Source organism: Bison bison, unplaced genomic scaffold (genome assembly GCF_000754665.1).
Source record: "Bison bison bison isolate TAMUID 2011002044 unplaced genomic scaffold, Bison_UMD1.0 scf7180017864364, whole genome shotgun sequence".
Taxonomy (NCBI): Eukaryota; Metazoa; Chordata; class Mammalia; order Artiodactyla; family Bovidae; genus Bison; species Bison bison.
In genome coordinates, this window is record NW_011494936.1 from 1,334,747 (window position 1) to 1,359,531 (window position 24,785).

Sequence of the window (24,785 nt, forward strand, 5' to 3'; positions counted from 1 at the left end):
AGGCAAAACTGCCAGGCATCGGCCACAGCAGTGGGCAAGACAGATCCAGCTTCTGCTTTGCTGGAATCAGGAATAGCAAGGAGGGTGTGGGGAGCAGAAGATAAGCAAGTAAAGCAACAGCGAGCAAGCTACCTGCAGGTGGTAATAAACACTCTGAAGAAAACATATGAAAGAAAGATATGAAAGAGGGTGACTAACAAGGCTGATGGAAGGATCTGGAGGACCCCAAGCAGAAGGAAATGGAGAGAGAGAAAGAAGGACAGTGCAGCTAGAGGACGATGAGGAAGGAAGGGGATGAGGGGTGGCAGGAGTCGAGGTTGGAGAGGACAGAGGGTGTGTGTGTGTGTGTGTGTGTGTGTGTGTGTGTGTGATGGGGGTGGGGAATGCAGACTCTACTGGGTCTCATGGGCCATTGTAAGGATGTAAGCGTTTGTTCTGACAAAGATGGGAGTTGTCAGAGGTTTTGGTCAAATATGATGTGACTTTCATTTTTTAAACTGTGCTAAAACATACATAATATTTACTGTTTCAACCATTTTTTAATGTAAAATTGAGTTGCACTATGTACACTCACAAAGTTGCATAACAATTGCCTTATATACCTCCAGAACTTTTCATCTTCCCAAACTGAAACTCTGTGCCTATTAAATAATGACTCCCTATTCCTTCCTCTTCCCAGTCCCTGGAAATCACCATCCTACTTTCTGTCTTTATGAATCTGGCTGCTCCAGGTATCTCATATAAATGGAATCATTTTTGTCCTTTTGTGTCTGGCTTATTTCACTTAGCATAATGTCTTCCAGGCTCATCCATACTGTATCATGATGACTTATGTTTCAACAGGGTCCCTCTGGCTGACTCACTGGGGAGAGACCACAGAGGAGTAAAGGAAGGAAGGAGGCTAGGAGGGACTATGACCCTGGTCCAAGTGAGAGGGGTAAGGCTGGGACCAGGGGGCCCTGGCACAAAAGTGAAGGTGAAAAGTTCCCCAAGACCTGTGCTCTGAGGCCCAGTTCTGCCAAGGCCTGTCTGGGGCCACAGCTCACAGGCACCGAGGTTACCTTTATAAAGTTCACTTTGCAGTGGCAGGAATCATCATTCAGGTTCTTGATGACAATCTCTCCATAGTGCTCGATCCACCTCTGCCCACTTAAGATGTTGTGGATGCAAGAGGTCACTTTGTTCCACTCAAAATGATCTCCAAAACTAAAGGAAGAGAAAGGGAAAGTTACAGCTCCCAGAGGAGTCAGCAGCAAATGCAAACAAGCATTTCAAAAACAAGTCCTGTGATGAATTTCTTATTCCTTCACTACAGACCTAACACCAAGAAAGCCATGCTGGGTGGTCTAAGAGCCTTCACCCTCCTCCCCACGGGTGCTTTGGGGGCAGCAGCAATCAGATCCTGGAGCTGCAGAGGCTCCACTGGAAGTGGGGTGGGGGGGGTCTCCTGAAACAACCCACTCTGTCCTTTGACAGAGGAGGAAACTGAACCGGAGGAGGTGTGTCTAAAGTCACCAAACTATGAAAGGAGAGTGACAAGGGGAGGGTGGAGAGGCTGTCCACAGTGTGCTCCGTCTCCACGCACACACACACACACACATATGCACATATACACACAGGCAGACACATGCACTATATATTTGTGTATATACATGTGTGGGTACATATATGTAGGCACGTATGTATACAGGAAGACTTTGATCTATTGCAGTTTTTACAGGTTGAAGGTTTGGGGCAATCCTGTGTAGAGCAAGTCTATTAGCATTTTTCCAACAGCATTTCCTCACTTCGTATCTCTGAAGTATATAAAAAATAATTTTCATAAGCAATGGGAAGCCAAAAAATTCATATTGTAATATTTACTTTATTGCAGTGGTCTAAAACCAAATCTGCAATGTCTCTGAGGTGTGCCGGTACACACACACACGTATATATTTTATATATAAATCTTAAGATACAAATATCTTAAATCTTTTACAATAAGAAAGTATTCCAGGTATGACTTACAGAATGAAATAATAATTATGAGGATAATGATATTAAGACCAAAACCAAACACTTCATGGCACATACTATGTGCCAAGTATTATTATTTTTAATTAATTTATTTTAATTGGAGGCTAATTACTTTAGAATATTGTGGTGGTTTTTGCCATACACTGACATGAATCATGTGACTATTTTAAGTGTTATTTCAAGTGCTTTCCATATCTGTTTAATCATCCCAACAGTCTTATGAAGTAGATGGTTTATTATCCCTATTTCACTGATGAGGGAACTGGTGATCAGAAAGGTTAAGTACCTGCCCAACGATTTGCAATTAGTAAGTAGCAGTGTGAGCATATGAGTTCCAGCTCCAGAGACCATAACCATTACCACTTTGCTTTATGAAAAAGTATCAATAATCCCTGAAAGATCAAAGTCATGGCTTTCTTTAAAAAAATTTTTGACAGTGAGGCAGGACAATGATGTTAAAGAAAACTTATCATTCCTAATTGTGTTAGAAATGAAAAGTAGAAATGAAAATTCTAAAAACTCTATTCAGAGAACTTTGGTGTCCAGGAAGCATTTCCATTAGAGAGAATGAAAATGTGAGATTGTCAAAATGAGGAACATTTGAAGCTACTGTCAAATGTATTAAAAGAAAAACACACACACTCAGCACCACGGGGGACAACGGGCATCCTGTTTCCAAACCCTGGCCCTAAATTCTATAAAGTTCCTAACCAGAGAAGGAGAACTTACGCTGGCAGAGTCACATGGGTTGTGCCAATGGGAACGATTTCCATGGATTTGCCCCAGAATTTGTTTTTCCATCTCACATCTGAAATGAAATAATACTGAATATTACATATTTAGTGGGAGAGCTAGGTAGATCCAAGGTTTCTTAGGCTGGATAAATGATAATCACAATATAGGATAATCTCTTCATAATAAAATTTATCATTATTCAATATAAATAGCAAATGAGTACCTGGAACAGAATTAGAGAAACTAAAACTACAAAGTATCAGTGCCCCCACCCCCTGGAAGAACTCCCAGGATGAAAGGCATATAGAAGTGAAAAGAAGTGAGGCCCCCATGAGAGGCTACTATTGAGTATGTTGAAATAAGGTGAAATGGAACCAGAGAAGAAGGAATGACCACCATGCTTGGGGAAGGCATCAGAAGAGGCTTGTCTGAAAGGGCCACTTAAACTGGGCTTGGAAGAATAAGTAGGAGTTCACCTGGCAGAGAAAAGGCAGTTTAAGGCAGAAGACATGAGAGATGTGAGAGAACAGGATGTGGCTCTGTTCTGTGGGTCTCAGGTTGTTTAGAGAGAAGAGTAGAAATACAGCTTGAGTACAAAAAACAGCAGGCTTAATAATTGGCTAAGAAGCTGATTTGGGTGCACTGGGGGAAACAAGGTGTTTGTTTAGACAGAGAATTGATGTGATTAGATACAGACCTTGCCAAGATAATTGGCAGCAATGCGGAAAATGGAACAAAAGCAGGTGAGATGAGAAGCAGGTGATCTGTATTTGCTCAAAGCATCAATGAGGATGAAGTGAACCAGGACAGTGGTGGTGGATGCAGGGGAAGGGAGTGGTCCCAGAACCATCAAGGAAACAAGAATAGAACTTGGTGACATTATCAGACGCAGGCTGTGACAGACAGGGAGAATTTGTGGATGATTTCAGATTTCTACAGCATGCACGAGCGGCGGTGCCATCAGGGAAACAAGGAATAGAAAAAGAACAGCAGAGACAGAGGATCCCTCTGGGGCCAGGTGACAATACACAGACCACGGGGGAGCAAAGGTGAATGCGTGGAGGCCAGCAGCGGGGCAAGGCCTGGTCTAGGAGAGAGACGGGCTGGGGCCAGGAAGGCCCTGAGCACATCCTGCAGGATTCAGCTTATATGACATGTCCAGAATAGGCATACCTATAGGGACAGAAAGAAGATCAGTGGTTGCATAAGGATGCAAGAGGCTGACAGAAACTGGAAGGCAGGGGGACGGGGTGGTGGTGGGGAGCCATTAAAAGGTGGGTACTGGCTGAAGAAGTTTCTTTTTGGAGTGCTGAAAATGTTCTAAAGTTACTGTAGTGATGATTGTACAACTATGTGAACATATTAAAAACCACTGACTTGTACCTTTAATTTGGTGAGTTGTACAGTATTTATCTCAGCAAGTTGTTATCCCCCAAAAGATAATTGGTTGTTTAAAGCAAAGTAGTAATAATGTATGACAGGGTTTATAACATATATATGTAAAATGTTTGTCCACAATAGGAAAGGTTCAGGAAGGGAGAAGTACACTTTTTAAAGTTTCTTTTGCTATAGGTTAAGTAGCAAAATATCACTTGAAAAGAGACTGTGATATGTTAAAGATATATGAATCCTAAAGCAACAACTAAATAATGGAACAAAGACATATAGCTAATAAAGCAACAACAAAAAAAATACAATGGAATCATATATAACAACACAAAAGAAAGTTAAAAAAGAGAGAGAGAGAGAGAAAGGGAACAAAAAACTGATGCGACAGGCAGAAAACAAACAAGAGACCAGATCTAAACCCAACTATGTCGATAATCACAAGATCCCCTAGAGGAGGGCATGGCAAACCACTCCAGTACTCTTGCCTGGAGAATCCCATGGACAGAAGAGCCTAGCGGGTTACAGTCCATGGGGTCACAAAGAGTTGGACACGACTGAAGTGACCTAGCATGCACGCACACACATGTCAATAATCATAATAAATGTAAATGATCTAAACAATCTAATTAAGAGGTAGAAAAATGTCAAAATGGATTTTTTAAAAAAAGCAAGATTTGGCAGTCATGGACTTATGGAGAGGTGGAATTGCCCAGGAAAAAGCTGATGAGGAAGAAGCGAACAGAGCTAAAGAGAAAACTGTGATTGATATAAGGAGCACACAGAAAGTACCTGAAGAAGACCCCTCCCGTTAAATAACATATAACTAAAGTAATAATGTGAGAGTTGGACTATAAAGAAAGTTGAGAGCCGAAGAATTGATGCTTTTGAACTGTGGTGTTGGAGAAGACTCTTGAGAGTCCCTTGGACAGCAAGATGATCCAACCAGTCCATCCTAAAGGAGATCAGTCCTGGGTGTTCTTTGGTAGGACTGATGTTGAAGCTGAAACTCCAATATTTTGGCCACCTGATGCAAAGAGCTGACTCATTTGAAAAGACCCTGATGCTGGGAAAGATTGAGGGCAGGAGGGGAAGGGGAACGACAGAGGATGAAATGGTTGGAAGGCATCACCGACTCAATGGACATGGGTTTGGGTGGACTCTGGGAGTTGGTGATAGACAAGGAGGCCTGGCGTGCTGTGGCTCTTGGGGCCGCAAAGAGTCGGATACAACTGAGTGACTGAACTGAACTGAAAGTAATAATAACAATACAGTCCTTACCAGGTCAATGACACTGCAACTAGGAGGTTAGAGACATTATGGGAAATTTTTCCAAAGTATTTTAATGAAAAAGAAGTCTCCAGACAAGCTTCAATTCTAAATTTTAGTAGCAAAGATTCATAAAGAAACCATAGTACTTGTAATCTAAACTAGCAATACTGCCTCCAGAGAGGGAAACTGGATGATTGGGAACTGGGATGGGGGAAGGAAATTTTTCACAAAATACTCTTATCTTTTAAATTTTATAGATACATTAAAAAAAAAAAGGCCATGTGGCAAATCAGGTGTTAACCAGTTAGAATAATCTTTTAAAAAACTGACAGGTGCTCATGGTCCAAAACACTGGGATGCTCAAATTTTCTTTTTATTGCATGCTCTGACTATGGAATAAATAAGTTAACAAAATTAATTAATCCATTTAGGAAATATTAGCAGCAATATTTTGTCTTCAGAGCAACCATCCCTCCCCAAATTAAAAACATAAAAAACTGAACATAGGAATAACCACCCCAAACTGAAAAACAAATTGGCAATGTAAAATTTCAGAAATAAAATTTAAAGTTTTCAAAAGCAAAAGAACACTCTGCAGTCTAGAGTCTAATAACTGTAAATATTTAATGTCTCTTGAAATACACGAGGCATTTCAAGTGGATGCAGAATAAGATACAGGGAAAAGTTACAGGAATAAACAATGGTGATGGGCCAAAGACTGAGAATTTTTAAAGAAGGAGACAATCAAATTATCCTCCAGAAACTTTAATTATGAAGTCAACAAATGGCAGTTATTGTTCAATGATGAGACGCAAGAACATCAAATGGTACAGATTGTTCCAGTGAGATCCAAGTCCAGGGCCCACTTAACGAGCATTTACAGTAAATGATAATGTTACACAAAATGATAGAGGCACATTACCTTGCCAGAAAACAAAATTTGCAGACTCAGCGTGACATGCAGAGATAGGTGGATGGTGGCTGACCTGATGGAAACAAAGGCAAAAAAAAAACACAAAAAATTAACTTTTGTGTCTCACAAAATCCTTTCTTTCTCCCTTGCACTGAGATGTAACACAACCGCAGTGTCTAACAGAATGGAAACTTGTTAAGTTTCCCTTCAACAAGTCTGTCCTCAAGAGGGAGCTCCTGACACAGTCAGCTCTGTCTTGTCAGGAAAAAGCCTGTGAATGGAAGCCTCTGGAAGCCTGGGGAAAAAGCAGCCAAGTGGTGAGTGATGAGAGTGGAGATGTTTTGAAAGATGTGAAAATAAAAGCAGAGACACAGGGCTGCCCACTTACAAATCAGCTAACCTGACATTAGCTTCCAAGGTCAAAATCAATGCAATTCTGAAAGTACCTGCAAGTGTTTTAATTAAGATGTCAAATAGTACATATTTTAAATGTTAAGTATTTCTAAGCAACACAGAAAAACTCTTTGGTTCAGCAGATTTTAATCTGCTGAGCCCACTCAGTGGGTCAACAATGCAAGGCATCTTTTTTAAAACTCTGCATCACAAATGTCCAGCTACTTTTTAGATCACTGACAAGACGACCAATCAATTGCTGAGAAAAAGTTTTTGTTCAATTTTTGTTCATAAAAATATCTTGAGTAAATATGCAATTACATTACAGAAAAGAGAGTCCTCTGTAACAGGGACTGTAGATCATTTCCCTGCCTTTTGTCACTGGGGTCATTAACTTCTGTTTTGCTCACTAATGAAGAAGCTAAAGAGAAAATGGCTCCTCAGATTTCTTCATTATCTCAGTAACACTCAAGGCACAGGAGCAGTATGTGCGCTGTTATCATGACAGTACTATCACGCAGTACTAGTAAATGAGTTACAAGCCTGGCATGCTTGCTTGGGATTGCAGAGTCGGACACAACTTAGCAACTAAATAGCTACAATGAAAGAGTAATGCTGCTAGTGATGTTTCCAGAAATTTCTATGACATAGCTGGTTCTGAGCAAACATTATCTTACATTTAGGACATTTACAGATGAGAAACTGAAACCAGAAAGATTATCTAACAATAACATTTCCCAAACACATCGACAGGAGTGGAAGTAAAACCCAGCATTTTTGGTTTACAGGTGGCTTTCAAAGTTTCCAAAAAAAAGTCCTTTAAGTAGACACACCCTGTTTTCAAACGTATCAAGAACTCAGAATACTCAGAGGCCTGCTTGAGGTGAACAGGTGTGGCAGGAAGTTGGGGTGACCAATCCATAACCACTGGCCTTGCTCTGAACCCTGGACTGCAGAGGAACATGTTTGAGAACCTCTTCTGTGGCCCTCTTCCAGGTGGAGAACAGCCGGGACAGGACGGGAGTGCAATGGTATCCACTTGGCTTGAAGAAAAGTAGGGACAAAGATGTCAACAGCGCAGCTATCTTTCAAGTCTCAATGAACATATGAATCCCAGATCCACTATGAGGTGGGAAGTGCACATTTGCTGTCCCTTGGAGGGTTTTAATTCTCACTGTGGCCTCTTGAGAATGTGAGCTCCTCTCCATGCTTATGTGCATTTCATCTCAAACACTAAGAAACCTAACTCCTAAAATGCTTTGCTTCACTGTCTTTTCTTTCAATCCAACCACCTGAAGATACATTATATCACACAAACTGCTAAATTCTTGTCTCCCCTTCTTTCCCCATTAGGAGAACAGTGGAGTTACTTTTTAAACCTTGGGATCATACAGAAGAGGGCTTCCCTGGTGGCTCAGTGGTAAAGAATTTGCTCGCCAATGCAGGAGATGCAGGTTCTGTCCCTGGACTGGGAAGATTCCCCTGGAAGAGGGCATGGCAACCCACTCCTGGGGATGGACAGAGAGAAGGCTGGCAGGCTACAGTCCATAGGGGTGCAGAGTCAGACATGATGTAGCAACTAAACAACAGCACCATATAAAACTAAACTAGGGCAAAACAATACTGACCCCTCACTTCTTCACTCCACTTACCTCATCCACCCCCCAGTGGAGCAGACAGGAGCTATGGAATAGCCCCCTGCCCCATAACGTAGGCAGATTTTAAGTAGATTATTACAAAGCAGATCATAGTCATTCCCATAGAAATAATGCAGTAAAAAATGTGAAGATCACAGTCTTGGTCAAGAATTTGGCATTTTACAAGTCTGGCAAGTATAAGCATCAAAGCAAAATACAATACATAAAAACTATAAACTCTTCTGTAATAATTTAAAATCCTATGAAACAAGGATATAAATATACTGTCCATATGAATTATAAAAGCAACTCTATCATATCATAAAGTATACATATGTCCCATAAAATGCAAATTTGACCTTTTTAAAATAGTTGTGTCAGATTAATGAATCACTGCTTAGCAAAGTGCCTTTAGATGGAGTTGAAGGGCTGTTTTCTGAATGCATAAATCCCAACACTGACATATCAATGATTTGGTTTATTTCTTTCTGGCTTAAAAACACCTCTGGGAGTGATTTATTTGATGTACATGACTTTTAAGAAGTTTACAAAGCTTTCCAGGGAAACTAAATTGATGCCTTATTTTTGTTTCCTATGTTTCCTTCCCACAGGTATTTATTCATGAAACATATCTGAAGCCTCTGCCATGTGCTGCATGAGGGTCAGGGAATGAGAGATTGCTCCTGGAGTCCCCCAGATCTAGAAGCTAACTGTGCAATATCATCAATATCATCTACTGGCTGAGTGACCCTGAGGGTGTTTTTAAACCCTCTGGGCCCCCCTTACCTTATCTGTAAAACAGGACTAGTACCACTGACTCTGCAAACTAAAAAAAGATAGCCCATGGAAAGTGCAAGGATTATCTGCTAGTACAGAGTCAGCAGAGATTAAATTTTAATTTTTTGTCATGAGTGGTATTTCCACTTAGCTCTCATGGTAACCTTGTGTCTTCATTACCCTTATCTTATGAATTAGGAAACGGGTTTTTTTCCCAGTCAAGAGCCTGCCCAGTGCTACACAGTTAGTCACTGACGAGGGCAGCCGTCTAAATTCACGAGGGCAGCACTCTAAATTCAGGTCTTCTGACTTCAAATCCAACACTGTTTCCTGCGATGCCCTAGCTGCTCCTTGATGGCTGCTCTCAAAGCTGGGCCCTGGCTCCTGCCCAAAGCTTAGGCACACTGTTAAGTTCCCATCATGGGTATTTAGAAAATGAACCTTCTGAGTTTGACCTTTCCAACCCCTCTGAGTCTTGTTTACTTCTTTGAAAATGAGGTCTGAGAATTCCTCTGGCTTCAAGATACTATCGTTCTAACATCTGTTTTCTTTGAATCTCAGTATCAGAGGCAGCAGTGGATCCCAGGCAATTGGAAAAGATTCTATTAAGGCTTCGATTAATTTAAAAACCCATGGTGAGGTGAAGTCTTTCAGTCGTGTCCGACTCTTTGCGACCCCATGGACTGTAGCCTACCAGGCTCTTCCATCCATGGGATTTTCCAGGCAAGTGTACTGGAGTGGGTTGCCATTTCCTTCTCCAGAGGATCTTCCAGACCCAGCGATTGAACCCAGGTCTCCCACATTGTAGGCCGACGCTTTACCATCTGAGCCACCAGGGAAGTCTAAAACCCGTGAAAAGGGGGTAATTCCCAGTTAATCATTTAATTTTTGTTGATGGTAATCTCTCTAATATCTACTGGAGTAACGAATAATGGGCACCATCTAACCTGTCTTTGGTAGTACAGGATTTAGTTGAGTTTATCTTTTTATTACATCTTAACCCAGGCACAGAAAGGTATTAGATTTTGAGTTTGAGTCTGAACTGATTTAGACTCAAAGCAAACACTGTTAACCTGCTGGCTGAACCCACTCTGGACTGTTTTTTAGTATCTTTCTCCATCATTTTCTCTCCCCCTTGATCAAATAGGAGCGACTTTTTACTGGTAAGGACCAAACATTCAGGAAATTAGTATATATGGTTTTTTTATTGTGCAAGTATTTATATGTATCTTTCTTTCTACAATCTCAAAGTCAATGAGTTTCTCTGGCAGTTAAGAATTTTTGTGATTTATTTGTATAGCTGAGGTCTTTCTTCACCCTGTCCTGGTGATTTTTGATTTTGATTATATAAAATGCACTTTATATAAGAGGTGGGTGGTAAGAAGACAGGAATATGAGTGTTTCAATATTTGTGTATTATGTAGGTTTTTCTTCTTCAGATTGAGGGAAAAAAACCTTAAATTTTCAGTCCTGCAGCTGTTCAGAGCCATAAATATAGAGTCCTCCTAGTCTGGATGCGTCTCTCACCATGAAGGGATGCTTGTGGAAAAGAGAACAAGTGACCAGTCAAAAATCACCCAGGGAGGGGACCAAGGCATTCATCAAACATTTCCCGATTGTCTGTGATGTGTCAGGCACTGTCTTAGTCACTGTGGATACAAGGAGAAAAAAGAAACAAGAATCTTTACCCTCCTGGAATTTACATTTTAGTGCAGAAATGCAATTGGTGGGACAGATATAAGCATATGATTTGCCAGTGGTAACATGGGAAGGAGAATAAAGCAAGAATGAAAATGGGAGATGGTGAGTGGGAATGCCATCCTGGATACGGTGGTTGGGGCAGGACTCTGTGATGGAAATCCCTGAGGCTAAGGGAAGTAAGACACCAATCACACAGATAGCCAGGGGAAGTATGTCCAGGTCAGAGGACGCAACCACTGCGCAGGGCTGACAGATGCTCAGAATGCTTTAGGAGGAGCAAAAAGGCCAGTGTGGCTGAAGCTGAATGAGTCAAAGTGGGAAGAGGCATGATATCTGGGGGTGTCATCTTAGAGGGCTCTGTGGGCCACAGCCAGAACTTGTGGTTTGATTCCAAGTGACTGCAGAAGTCGTTAGACATCACTCTGGTTGCTGAGTGCAGAATTGGCTGTGGGAACAAGGGACCAGATAATGAGTCTATTGCAACAAGTCCAGTCATTGATGCCGATGGCTTGGGCTTGGTGACCAGCACCAGTGGGGTGGCAGTGAAAATGGCTTTGGAAGGAAGACCCTGGGATTTGCTGATGAACAGGATGTGGATTATAAAAGAAAGCTACTAAGGAGGTAGCCAAGAATACTAGTCTGATTTGGGGGACGGGGAACAGTTGCCAATTAGTTTCTCTTCTCCTGAGTTCAGAGTTAAGTACTTATTTGATAAACACACGTTTTCTTAAAAAAAAAAAAAAAAATACAGTGAGTAATAACCTAGAAATGCAGAAGCACTGGTTTGGTCACCTTACAGTTGATTTATTGCTTGTTTTACTTGAATAGCTTTGAATTTACTCTGATAATTACTTTAAATAAGATGCCATTTTAATCAGAAGTAAATAACCCTGCCTATGAGTAGATAAAAGAACCACTCAGATGGGTGATGTGAGTGTGCACAGTGGGAAGTGATAGGTATGGTATTTTTAAAGTCCAGCCAAGAATGTTTTTTTCAGAATCTGACGAGTAATAGAAAAGGAAGAAGAGCTGTGTCTGTGAAGCAAAGGAAAAAATACTCCATATGAATCTCTTACAGTTTAGTAACTTTCCATAACTCTGCTCAGCTTTTCAATCAAAAATTCAACAGTCATGGCTGGATGGGTAAATGCTGAAAATGACTTGAACAGTGATCTGACAGCTGAAGTTCCTGGTAATCAGGAAAAGCCACATTCAGACAATAGCTTAACTGCATATCCTTTATGGACACCAAACTGTTCCCAAAGGTACAGAAAAAAGAAGCAAAGTGAACTGAAATGACTTTTTTGACCAGTCTAGTCCCTGATGAAACTCCACCCAGGCTGCCCGAGAACCAATGAGGAAGAACCTGCTGGCTGGACCCCTAGTCCCTGAGAAGGTAAAGGAAGTCCTTTCCTTCTGGATTCTCCCTTTTCTGGGCTTATTTAGAAAACCAAGGCTGAATCAGATTTCTTGGCAGAAAGGAAACCGCTCCCCTGAGAAGGTGGAACAGTCAGAGGTTAGCACATGTGACGGGAATGTTTATGACTGATTCCTGAAAAGCCACTGCCCAGCCTGAAATGGGAGTCGAGAACACATTCCTATGTGAGTTTGCAGGATGAAAGGTTTACTTGACAATGACAGGCAAAATCCGATAGTCTGTACAGAGTACAAAAGGCTGTTTTCACTTGGGCAGCTGATGACTCTGGCAGCTCTGAGCACAGTCACTAAACTTACACAAGACATACCTAAAAAAGGTCAGGGAGAGAAGACGCTGGAATAGAAGCAGAGGGTGCCAGCTGAGGACCACTGAAAGGCACTGATGGGCTAGGCCTTGGTTTTCTCATCTGTAATTAATCCTTGCCTCACTGGCCACACAGGGTTATTGTGATGATCAAACACGATCCTGATCAAGTTTGAAAAGCATAAAGCTCTTTGCAAGCACCATACTAGTTAATTGTTAGGAGGAAAATTTGAACAGCAAGTGCTTTCTCTCGTTTCTGACTGCATGAGTCATTTTGATACTTCATTTTTGGGCCTTTTACGTGAGAGATGATATAAAGAGGTCAAGATTCAATGTAGCTGAACTCTGTGAAGTAGCACTTCAACTTCCTTAGCCACCGACAACTTCAAACATTTCCCCATCCCCACCAAAACCACAAGCAAATGAAATCCCAGGTCTTGGAGGAAATGGATAAAAATCACTTTCCTAATCACCCAACCCTGTTGTCTAGAAAACTCAGTAGAAAAGGTGATCGATCTGTTTTTTTCTAGGTCCTTTCACCTGGAGATATCTCCAACAGTGTCCTCCTTAGACTAGAGTTCCACCCCAAAATATTAATTCAGGGGTTCTGTTCAGTTTATTACACCAGTCATTCAGCACCTCTACTCACTGTAGAGAAGAACAAGAAAGCAAAGAGGCTCCCAACTCTAAAGCTGCAGTCCATCACTACACATACGGACACGGGTGGAGACATGCTGCCTCCATAACAGAACGTCTGCTGGGCTAGAAGCAGAAGGAGCCAGACTGGCAGGTACCAGCATAAAACAGAATAAATGCTCAGGCACTCTCTTTAGATGTATTAAATTAGAAAGCCTTCACATACAAAAGGGAGGCTGGTCAATGTAACCAACAAGGGCAAGAGAGGGAGTAAGGAGGCTGAATTGATATATTGCCTGGTGGCTGGGAAAGGAGGACCCTGGTCAAAACCCTTTCCACTCCTAGGGCAGCAGACAGCCTGGCACATTGAATTAATCAGTTACCTCTCCATCTCACTGTATACTTATGTGATGACCACAATTTTGTCTTCCTTAAGAAATCTGTCTATGGGAAAACATCCCTGGTCAGGCTGACCAAAGCCATCTGGTCCCCATGGCAAGTCTATTTTATATTCTAAAGGCATAGGGTAGTATTCTGATTTATAGATCAGTCTCTTAATAAACTTAGCTAGTGTGATTCTGTCCCTGCGAGACTCATTCATACTCAGATATATTAAAAGACTCCACTACCTATGCCCTAAGGCTAAATTCCAGACAGATGAAGTGGCTCCCTCGTGATCAGGACGGTGGTATTCCCACAATGAAGCCAGCTGTGAGGACTCCTGGCAGCCTCCTGGATGGCTTTCTGTCAGAGACTCAGCAGTGACATTATGCCACTTTTGAACCATTTGAATCAGTAAAGTAGATAAAGGATATCTTACTTCAACACTCTTCTAACTGTTCATAACACTGGGTAGTAAAAAGCATTTTAAAAGCTGCCTTACCTCTCAGTATAAGAGCAATAATCAAGTACTGAATGTGCTTCACATCAGTTCAGTTCAGTCGCTCAGTCGTGTCCGACTCTTCGTGACCCCATGAATCGCAGCACGCCAGGCCTCCCTGTCCATCACCAACCCCCGGAGTTCACCCAAACCCACATCCATCGAGTTGGTGATGCCATCCAACCAAATCATGCTCTGTTGTCCCCTTCTCCTCCTGCCCCCAATCTTTCCCAGCATCAGGGTCTTTTCAAATGAGTCAGCTCTTTGCATCAGGTGGCCAAAGTATTGGACTTTCAGTTTCAGTGTGTTATTTTACTTATCCTTCCTGCAGCCTATGAACTAAGCATGATCATCCCTATTTTACAGACAAATAACGAGGTTTAGAAAGTTTAAGTAGCTCATACAAGGCCACACAGTGGTGGGGTTAGAATGAAAACAGTCCATAATACACCTAGCACGCCCTATGCTACTAAACATGACCAGATCTCTTTCTTATTTATTTCCTTGGGATCCATTTCATGGAACTAAAGACTAAGTTATGTAACTCTTTCCATCTCTGTGCACACATGTCCAGGGGCTCCCTTTTCTTTCTCTCTGCCACCAAAGGGGAGCCACAGATCCCAAATCAGCCCTGCCCTGTCAGGGGCTCATGGAATTGAAGCTCAGTTTTACACAAGCACATGTTACTACTCTTTTCTTCTACCTATTCATCCCGTCTTGATTGTCTGCTGTAGTCTGGAGCTATTTTTGGCCTTTGTTTTTTCACATGAGTGCATAGAATACCATGGTAACCAAATTATATTTTCATGTATTCGCATTCCATTTTAGGTTTAGTGTTTAAATAATCCAGTTGAATTTGAATCACATTATCTTACCCTTTAACTACTGACTTAAACCCCTACTCTTCAAATATCAACGTTTAATTTCTTGTTTTAACTGCTAACCAGAAAACAATTGACAACGTGCTTTGGGATTGTTGGCTAATCATTTTCATTTGAGTTTCAGAGAACACTGCTCATAATTCACAGTTAAGACCAGCACCATCTTCATAAGACTCTCAGTCATACCACCCTCCCCTTCTTACTCCCATAATATCAGTCCACTTATAAAGAAGCCCACTTATAAAGAAGGCACCAAGATAATAGGAGGAAAATCACGTTTTAGCAACTCATCCTTTTATCCTCAGTTTTCTAAGAATTGGGAGGGAATCAATGATGTTTCATGTTCCCAGGCTAACATGTAGGGATAGACACGTTGAGGTGCTGCCTTAACGCGATGGGAGAGAAGTGGTCTTTATTTTCAGTCCAGTTGCACTCTATTTCAGCTAAACAATTCCTTATTGACAGATATTGTGGATGTCCCCAACATTCCACTACTGCAAGTTATGCTGTCATACGTAGGTCAATAAGGATAGCAAACCCTCATGTAACACTTCCTACTTCGAGGATAAGTGCTCTAAGAGCTTTGTAGAGAATAACTCATTTGATCATTGCAAAACCATCCGAGTCTGCACCATTATCCTCATTGCCACTTTAAAGAAGAAACTGAAGTACAGAGAGGTTAAGGAACTTGCCCTGGGTTGCAAACCTAGTGAGAGAGAAAGCTGAGATTGGAATCTAGGCTGGCTGAGTCCAGAGATACAATTCTTGAATATTACCCACTGCTAACACAGATAGGAAGGGTCTTGTGGAACCTCAGGGAACTCGGGCTGTGTGAGCATAAGCCTTGTCCATCTATTAGCTGAGGGACGGACATTCTTGTCTGCCTCTGGCCCATCACCCAATGCTAGGCATGTGGTAAACTCTCGAGAAGTATTTATGGATAGAATGAATAAATATACAGAATGAATGATTTCTCTTAAATCAAAACCAAGAATAATGCATTTATTTGGTGCTCCTGCTTCTGATGGCAGTGCTCCTGTTTTAGAATGGTGATGTCAGCGAGCTAGGCTGCACACTTTAAATCTCTTAACTTGCAGTTTGGGCAAATGCTTCATGCTTTAAAAATTCCTCTCTGCTACACATTTAAACAGAAAGAACTGTGGTGATGCACACAGCCAAGCGAGCCCCAGCCTGGCTAGCACCTTTAAACCCATGGGTGGTGGCAAGGTTTCAGTGGAAGGAAACTGATCTCTCTCTTTGTGTGCAGAAGAACTGTAATTATCTCTGTTACTGGGAAGCCAGTGACAGGTGGGAAATAAATATTTCAAAAGCACGCTTAATGGGAGACATGTGCAACTTCTCCCAACAAACAAAAAAAGGGTGTATACCTACCTGTTCTGAAAAAAACCGGAAGCCCTTGTCCTCACGAATACATTCATATGTTTCTCCAAGGACCGGATTAAAAGGCTTACTCCCGGCACGAAAGTAGCTAGATGCATATGCAGACACCGCAAAGGCTGCCACATACACCTAGGGAAAGGGCAAGAACCTGGTTACTCCTCCATCACAAAGAAATTTATTTTCACAAAGACATGAGCAAAATATAGCTTCTCTTTCTCTCTTTCCTGTTTATTTTAAAAAAGGCAAAGATTTGTCCCTGGCTTAATGACACCCAAATGGAATTTGATTTCAAGTTGTGGGTTTAAATAGTGTTCATTTTGGCCCCAGAGACAAATGAATCAGATTGTCCATTTGGTTTGATGCCTGCAGGTGGATAAAGGCTTTCAAGATGGTGAGTCAGTCCCTCTAAATCTGCCACTATCTGACAATCCTGACTTGTGCTAAGGCTCTGGAGGAGGAGAGGGACAAAGAGCATTAAAGAAGCCAAACTTCCCTCAAGATTCAGGAGTAAGTCACAGGGAAATCTGCTCAATACTCTGTAATAACCTGAATAGGAAAAGAACTTGAAAAAGAATCAATACATATATTACATGTATAACTGAATCACTTTGGGATACACCTGAGACTAACACAGCACTGTTAATCAACTATACTGCTACTGCTACTGCTAAGTCACTTCAGTCGTGTCCAACTCTGTACGATCCCATAGACGGCAGCCCAGCAGGCTCCCCCGTCCCTGGGATTCTCCAGGCAAGAACACTGGAGTGGGTTGCCATTTCCTTCTCCAATGCAGGAAAGTGAAAAGTGAAAGTGAAGTCGCTCAGTCGTGTCCGACTCTTAGCGACCCCATGGACTGCAGCCCACCAGGCTCCTCTGTCCATGGATTTTCCAGGCAAGAGTACTGGAGTGGGGTGCCATTAATTAACTATGCTGCTGCTGCTGCTAAGTCGCTTCAGACATGTCCGACTCTGTGCGACCCCATAGACGGAAGCCTACCAGGCTCCCCCATCCCTGGGATTCTCCAGACAAGAACACTGGAGTGGGTTGCCATTTCCTTCTCCAATGCATGAAAGTGAAAGTGAAGTCACTCAGTCATGTCTGACTCTTAGCAACCCCACGGACTGCAGCCTACCAGGCTCCTATGTCCGTGGGATTTTCCAGGCAAGAGTACTGGAGTGGGGTGCCATTGCCTTCTTCTAATCAACTATACTCCAAGATAGAAAAAAATGTTTAAGAATAAGCATCCTAAGTTTAACCATTTGCAATTTGGTATTGTAGAAACCAAAAAAACTCATCTGACCAAAGAAAATCTGTGGGAGTCATTTCCTGAGCCTGGGTAATGAGTCATAGGACAGAACACAGTAGCTTTCAAGTAGTTTTGTTTTTCTTAGAAGAAAAATGAGAACTCAAAAAGCAAAAGAAAGGACTTCCCTGGTGGTCCACTGGATAAGACTCCATACTTCCAATGCATGGGTCATGGGTTCAATCCCTGGTTGGGGGAACTAGATCCGAAATGCCACGTGGCATGGTAAAAAAAAAAAAAAAATTTTAAAAAGGAAAATTGTAGGTGAATATGAAATGAGAAGAATCTTACTGTCCCTGGCTGTGAGGGTCTCAGCATTTCGCACAGCTCCCCTTGCAGGACACTGAAGAGCCACAGTACAGGCCCACCTCATTTTACTGTGCTTTATTGTGCTTTGCAGAAACTGCGATGCTTATAAACTGAAGGTTTATGGCAACTTTGCAGCAAGTTTTTCCAACAGCATTTGCTCACTTCATGCCTTTGGTGTCATATTTTGGCAATTCTCACGATATTTCAAATTTTTCCTTTAGCAGTAAACATTTTTAAAATTAAGGTATGTGAGTGAAAGTCGCTCAGTTGTGTCTGACTCTTTGCAACCTCATGGACTATACAGTCCATGGAATTCTCCAGGCTAGAATACTGGAGTGGGTAGCCTTTTCCTTCTCCAAGGGATCTTTCCAACCCAGGGATCGAACCAGGGTCTCCCACATTGCAGTCAGATTCTTCACCAGCTGAGCCACCAGGGAAGTCCAAGAACATTGGAATGGGTAGCCTATCCCTTCTCCAGAGGATCTTCCCGACCTAGGAATCGAACCGGGGTCTCCTGCATGGGCTAAGAATTTGCCTGCAATGCAGAAGACCTCGGTTTGATTCCTGGTTTGGAAAGATCCCCTGGAGAGGGGATAGGCTACCCACTCCAGTATTCTGGCCTGGAGAATTCCGTGGACTGTACAGTCCATAGGGTTGCAAAAAGTTGGACACGACTAAGCAACTTTGACTTCACTTGATGTTAAAAATTAAGGTATAGATATTGTTTTCTAGATACAAAGTTATTGCATACTTAACAGACTAAGTATAGTGTAAACATAAGTTTTATATGCACTGGGAAACCAAAAAACTCATGCAACTCACTTTATTGTGATACTTGCCTTATTGAAGCGGTCTGGAACCAAATACACAACATCTCTGAGGTATGTCTGTATTCTTTTGGTCTTTTGAGAGGGAGGCAGGCAAAAAAATTAAACCTAAGTAGCAATAGCAAATTTTCCTTTCTAATACTGAGTAATAATCTCAATGTTTCCTCTTCTCTGCTTATTTCATAAAGTTTCTTATATTGGGGAAAAAAGCTGGGTACCTTTCATAAATGTTCACTAGTCATATAATTTTCAATGCCTTTTACAAGCTGGACCCACCTTACCACCTCATACTAGAGTGTATAAACACTCTAGAGCAGCTGGAGAGCTTATTAAATCAACTTGTGCTCAATTCAGTCTGTTCTTGAAACCTGGGTATCTGTTCCTCTCTCTGCTTCCTCAGATGTCTGTTTTCTGATTAGCAGCAAGGTCACATGTCTATATGGAATGTTGAGTCAACCCTGAATCACCTTCACAATTTAACAGAACACATGTTGAAAAGAACCTGGAATCATTCATGATGCAGGAGGAGAAAGAAGGGAGGGAGCAGGCAAAACAAAGCATCTTCCTTGTGGGTTGGCAACATGAGAGAGAATCTCTGCAGGGGTAGAGCTGACCCTCATACTTGGAGCAGCAAACCTATTACATGGGCTAGGCTCCTCCCTAATGCTTTTCTGAACTTTCCTTTCTTAATGTATTGGTGCCTTTCCTCAAACTACTTCTCAAGGTCAAATGACTCCAATCAATCAGCTGACATCCTAAGGGTCTCTAAATTGCTACAAAAATGAAACACCTTTAAAAATGCTTTCATCTTCAAAGTCAATCTGCTCTTTAATGAAAAGCACTGTCCACAAATGATAACTTTTAACACTTTCCTTGGAATCTATTTACCTCCCTTTGTTCATAGAAATTCTCTGGGGGAAGAGTAACAAAGAAGACAGAAAATAAACAGCTTGTTTTTCTCTCCTACTCCTATTATCATTAGTATCAGGAAAGAAAATCTCTTTGAAGGGCAAAGTCCCTGGAGACAGTATGGGATGAGATGGGATGACTCTTTCAACCAGAAATTAAGATTTTCCCTTAATCCTCAAATTACTGAAGAAACTGAAGTTTTAATGAGTTTAAACTGCAGAATGTGCACAATTTAGAAAACAAAGGCATCCTCCACCAGTGAGAGGGTGATGTCTGGCTGGATCCCTGGAGCTGGAGGTGAGCCCTCCGATTCAGCCAATCAGCAAATGTCCAGGACAGAGATGCTGAATGTGGGGGAGGACCCTGATGTGCCAGCATCCCACACAATGAGCTTTCTGTTGAGCAGGTAACATACCAGAAGGCAAAAAGAGGAAGAGGCACTCACTTTTGAAGAGCAAATAGCCATAGTCACAGAAAGGGTTGAGTTGGCCATAGTCTTATCACCAAGGTACCCCTGTCCTCTGTCCCCACAAGGCAGGGGAAGGATGAGAAATTCTTGGAGGCCCCTTTATTGGAAGCCCCATTACTTGATTAGAACTGATACTAAGTAGAGAACAAAAGATTAATTTTTCTAGGATGATTTTTATCCTTTAACTTATTCTATAGAAGAAGAGGTGGGGAAGGGGAATCAACTATATTCTGATAAAAACTGATTTAAAAATAAAATAAAATAAAAAAAAATAGTGGCGGGGGAGAAGAATCTTTCTGATGTGAAAACCTCTTCTGTGACTGAATGATATTTTCTAAAAATTCAGGGGCTAACAGGACAATTTCAAAAATAAACCAAAACTTTCTCATGGGAAATTTACCCTGGACAACAAAACAAAAAAGAGCTCAAAAAATTAAATTCTCCCCACTCAGGGTAGTAAAAACAAACACTCAGACAGCCCTCAAGACATGTTTTCCAGCCAGGCAATATCAGAACAATCACATGGAAGGTTCTAGAGAAAGAGGAAGCCCAAAATCACAGAGCAGAACTACCCTCAGGCAGCAGCTGTTACAGTGAAGCCGCTCTCAATGGCCATTCCTGACCAGGTGACTGAAAACAGCCAGGCAGAGCTAGGAAGCGGAGGTGGCTGGGAAATGAGCCTCTCTGATGAGTAATCCAGGTGGAAAGCAGAGGGACAGGAGCCCTGCTACGCCCGCAGCTCAGCTGCGAAGGCAGGCCAGTGAGTGGCAGGGTGCGTGCTCACCATCCTTTCCAGGGCGTTGGGCAGCTGGGCAGCCTTGTCCAGGAGTTCGCTGTACTCCAGCTCCTCGCAGAGCCTCTGCAGCGTGTTGAGGGGCTCATTGAGCTCCACCGGCATGGCCACCTTAGACAGGTCCTTCCCGATGTTGTTTCTCAGGATGTTCCACAAGCTGATGTTACTGGACTTTGGGCACGGCGCGGGCAAACACGTCCTTCTTTTGGACCTGGCTTCCCCCCCACTGTCGATCACTGGCCCTGAAAGGGAAATCAGCCTGGTTGCCTTATAAAGATTTCCATTTTATTTTACTACTGAAAAGGAAAAAGAAATCCTTCTTACTGAGCAAGTACACAACGATACTGTTAATCTCAATTATCCAGAGTATAACTTAAAGTCAGACAATAAAAAGAATCTTAAGCAGCTAAAATGGAGCATCTGAAATTATAAACACTAAAACTCATGGACTTTCTTCGCAGGGAACTCTTCATGCTACTGCTCAAAAGCTAGTTCTTCAGAGTTTATATGCACTGAGAGTAATATTGGAAACTGGACTGCTATGCCCAGAGTAGGTTCTGATCTCCTTAACTCTGTTTAAAAGCACTTCAAGTTTTGATAAAAATTTTTAAAAGTCTTTTAAAAGATCATTTCAAATTCTGATAAAACAATTGTGCATATTACAGGAAAATTATAAAGGAAAAAAAGTCATCTATTATCCCACCACCTGGAAATAGTAGCCATTTATATTGGAGTATTTTCATTTATTATTTTCTCCATACAGTTCACAGTGTTTGTAGAGTTTAATGCTTTGCTTAATCAGTTAAAATAAATACTTTTCTATGCTGCCCAGAATTCTTCTAAAACAGTTTTAATGTAAAACAATTTCATGCTACGAATAAGTCCTAATTTTTTTAATCATTCATCTCTTGTTGGACTTCTAGATTTGTTTCAGTGTCTTGTTATGATGAAAAAAAAAGTAGTTAATGTACATATTCTTATATATTTGATTGCATCTGATTATTTTCTGAGGACATATAGAAGTGGGATTATTATGTCTAAGAACTCAAACATTTTCAGACATTTGATTCATGTGAGCACATGTGCGTGTGCTTAGTCGCTCAGTCGTGTCCCACTTTTGCGACTCATAGCCCGCCAGGCTCCACTGTCCATGAGAGTCTCCAGGCAAGAATACTGGAGTGGGTTGCCATTTCCTTCTCCAGGGGATCTTCTCGACCCAGGAATCAAACCCAGGTTTCCTGCATTGCGGTCAGACTCTTTACAAACTGAGCTACGAGGGAAGCCCTCATATGAGCATACTGCTCTTCAAAATTTCCCATTTATCAGCAAGCACGTACCAGTGTCCATGTTCTGAGGTCATTCTAGGCTTGTCAGCATTCATTTGAATTCTTAGCAAATCATTAGGTGAACAGTGCTATCTCCTTGTTTTAACTTACATTTAAAAAATTCCTATTGTGACTTGGAATGTTTTCATGAATATTCTTTTCTGAATCATCTGCTTTCCTATTCATATATTAAGACGTAATCTTTTGTTTCTATATTTGCTTTACAATTTAATTGCCACTTGACATTTATCTTTAACATTTGGCCTACACAGCTTTTTAAATGAGTGAAACATTTACGTCTTAGATATTTACACCCATCAATTTTTTTCATTTGTGACAACTTCCATTACTTTATGCTCTGAAATTCTTTTTCCACCCCAACACAACCTATTTTCAAAAGAAACCTTTTGCAGTATACCAACATATGAGAAAATGGTATTTTATTTTAAAGTCAATCACTTTGAATAATGAGGCTGCTTTGATGAACAGGAGAATATGAAAGTGAGGTCATACTTTGAAGTCTCATGTTAATCTAAACATGCAATTAAATTCTGAATTTATTTCAGTTGCTCAACATAGGCAAAAATCAAGTAAACAGCTGCAAATGATAAGAGTCTTTAAAACCTGTGTTCCCTGCAATCTCAAAATACTTTGTTGTAAAGAAATATTACACTACTACTGGAGAAGACTCTTTGAGAGTCCCCTGGACAGCAAGATCAAACCATTCAATCCTAAAGGAAATCAACCCCGAATATTCTTTGGAAGGACTGATGCTGAAGCTCCAATAGTTTGACCACCTGATGCAAAGCACCTACTTACTGGAAAAGATCCTGAGGCTGGGAAAGATTAAGAGCAGGAGGAGAAGGGGGTGCCAAGAGGACAAGATGGTTAGATGGCATCACAATCAACAGACATGAGTTTGAGAAAACCCTGGGAGATAGTGAAGGAAAGAGAAGCCTGGCATGCTGCAGTCTATGGGATTGCAAAGAGTCAAACACGACTTAGCAACTGAACAACAATACTACTACTAATAATAAAGGCTAATACATGCCTAGCTTTTTACTCTGTGACAGTCTTTCAAGCACTTTACATATATTGTTTCACTTATCCTTTGCAACAGCCTCTTGAGATAAACAATATTATTGGCCCCATTTTACAGATGAAGAAAACTGAGGCACAGAGAACTTGAGAAACTTGCCCTAGAACACATAACCAGTGAGTGGCAGAGCTGGGATTAACTGAGGAAATCCAGTTCCTAAATCTATATTCCTAACCATTGAACCCCCACATAGCACCCAATGCAGTGACAGAATTGAATATGTGCATACTGATCTGGGCAGGTCGGTGAGGGGTATAAATTAATAGGAAACATTCTAAATACCTAGCTTTTACTAAGGATTCAAAGAAATTCTAGTGTGGTAATTTTTCAAGACCTGGACCCAATCCTATTTCCTTCTGTAGGAAATATTGTGTCCTAAGATGCAAAGGTTATTTCTACATATAATCTTTTCAGTAGAGTACTGATATGTAGAGATCTAATCTTCCAATTATTGCCAAAGAAGAAAGCTGGGTTTGGCCCAGTGTTTGTTCAAGCTAAGAAAACAAGGAAACTATTAGCAAGGTGAAAAGACAGCCTTCAGAATGGGAGAAAATAATAGCAAATGAAGCAACTGACAAACAACTAATCTCAAAAATATACAAGCAACTCCTACAGCTCAACTCCAGAAAAATAAATGACCCAATCAAAAAATGGGCCAAAGATCTAAATAGACATTTCTCCAAAGAAGACATACAGATGGCTAACAAACACATGAAAAGATGCTCAACATCACTCATTATCAGAGAAATGCAAATCAAAACCACTATGAGATATCATTTCACACCAGTCAGAATGGCTGCGACCCTAAAGTCTACAAATAATAAATGCTGGAGAGGGTGTGGAGAAAAGGGAACCCTCTTACACTGTTGGTGGGAATGCAAACTAGTACAGCCACTATGGAGAACAGTGTGGAGATTCCTTAAAAAACTGGAAATAGAACTGCCTTATGATCCAGCAATCCCACTGCTGGGCATACACACTGAGGAAACCAGAAGGGAAAGAGACACGTGTACCCCAATGTTCATCGCAGCACTGTTTATAATAGCCAGGACATGGCAGCAACCTAGATGTCCATCAGCAGATGAATGGATAAGAAAGCTGTGGTACATATACACAATGGAGTATTACTCAGCCATTAAAAAGAATACATTTGAATCAGTTCTAATGAGGTGGATGAAACTGGAGCCTATTATACAGAGTGAAGTAAGCCAGAAGGAAAAACACCAATACAGTATACTAACGCATATATATGGAATTTAGAAAGATGGTAATGATAACCCTGTATACGAGACAGCAAAAGAGACACTGATGTATAGAACAGGCTTATGGACTCTGTGGGAGAGGGAGAGGGTGGGAAGATTCGGGAAAATGGCATTGAAACA

At 41.4% G+C, this 24,785-nt stretch overlaps 1 protein-coding gene across 4 annotated transcripts in view; it reads right to left on the reverse strand.

The window, feature by feature from the left end:
• OSBPL3 (oxysterol binding protein-like 3) overlaps positions 1–24,785 on the reverse strand; it is a 135,233-nt gene that overhangs the window by 19,037 nt on the left and 91,411 nt on the right. For all 4 annotated transcript variants that reach the window (XM_010855375.1, XM_010855373.1, XM_010855374.1 and 1 more), the window contains 5 exons: positions 20,971–21,221; positions 16,361–16,498; positions 6,332–6,395; positions 2,746–2,824; positions 1,062–1,206 (listed from right to left, as the gene is read on the reverse strand). In XM_010855375.1, the coding sequence (XP_010853677.1) occupies positions 1,062–1,206; positions 2,746–2,824; positions 6,332–6,395; positions 16,361–16,498; positions 20,971–21,221 (677 nt within the window). The remainder of the gene's footprint in view (positions 1–1,061; positions 1,207–2,745; positions 2,825–6,331; positions 6,396–16,360; positions 16,499–20,970; positions 21,222–24,785) is intronic.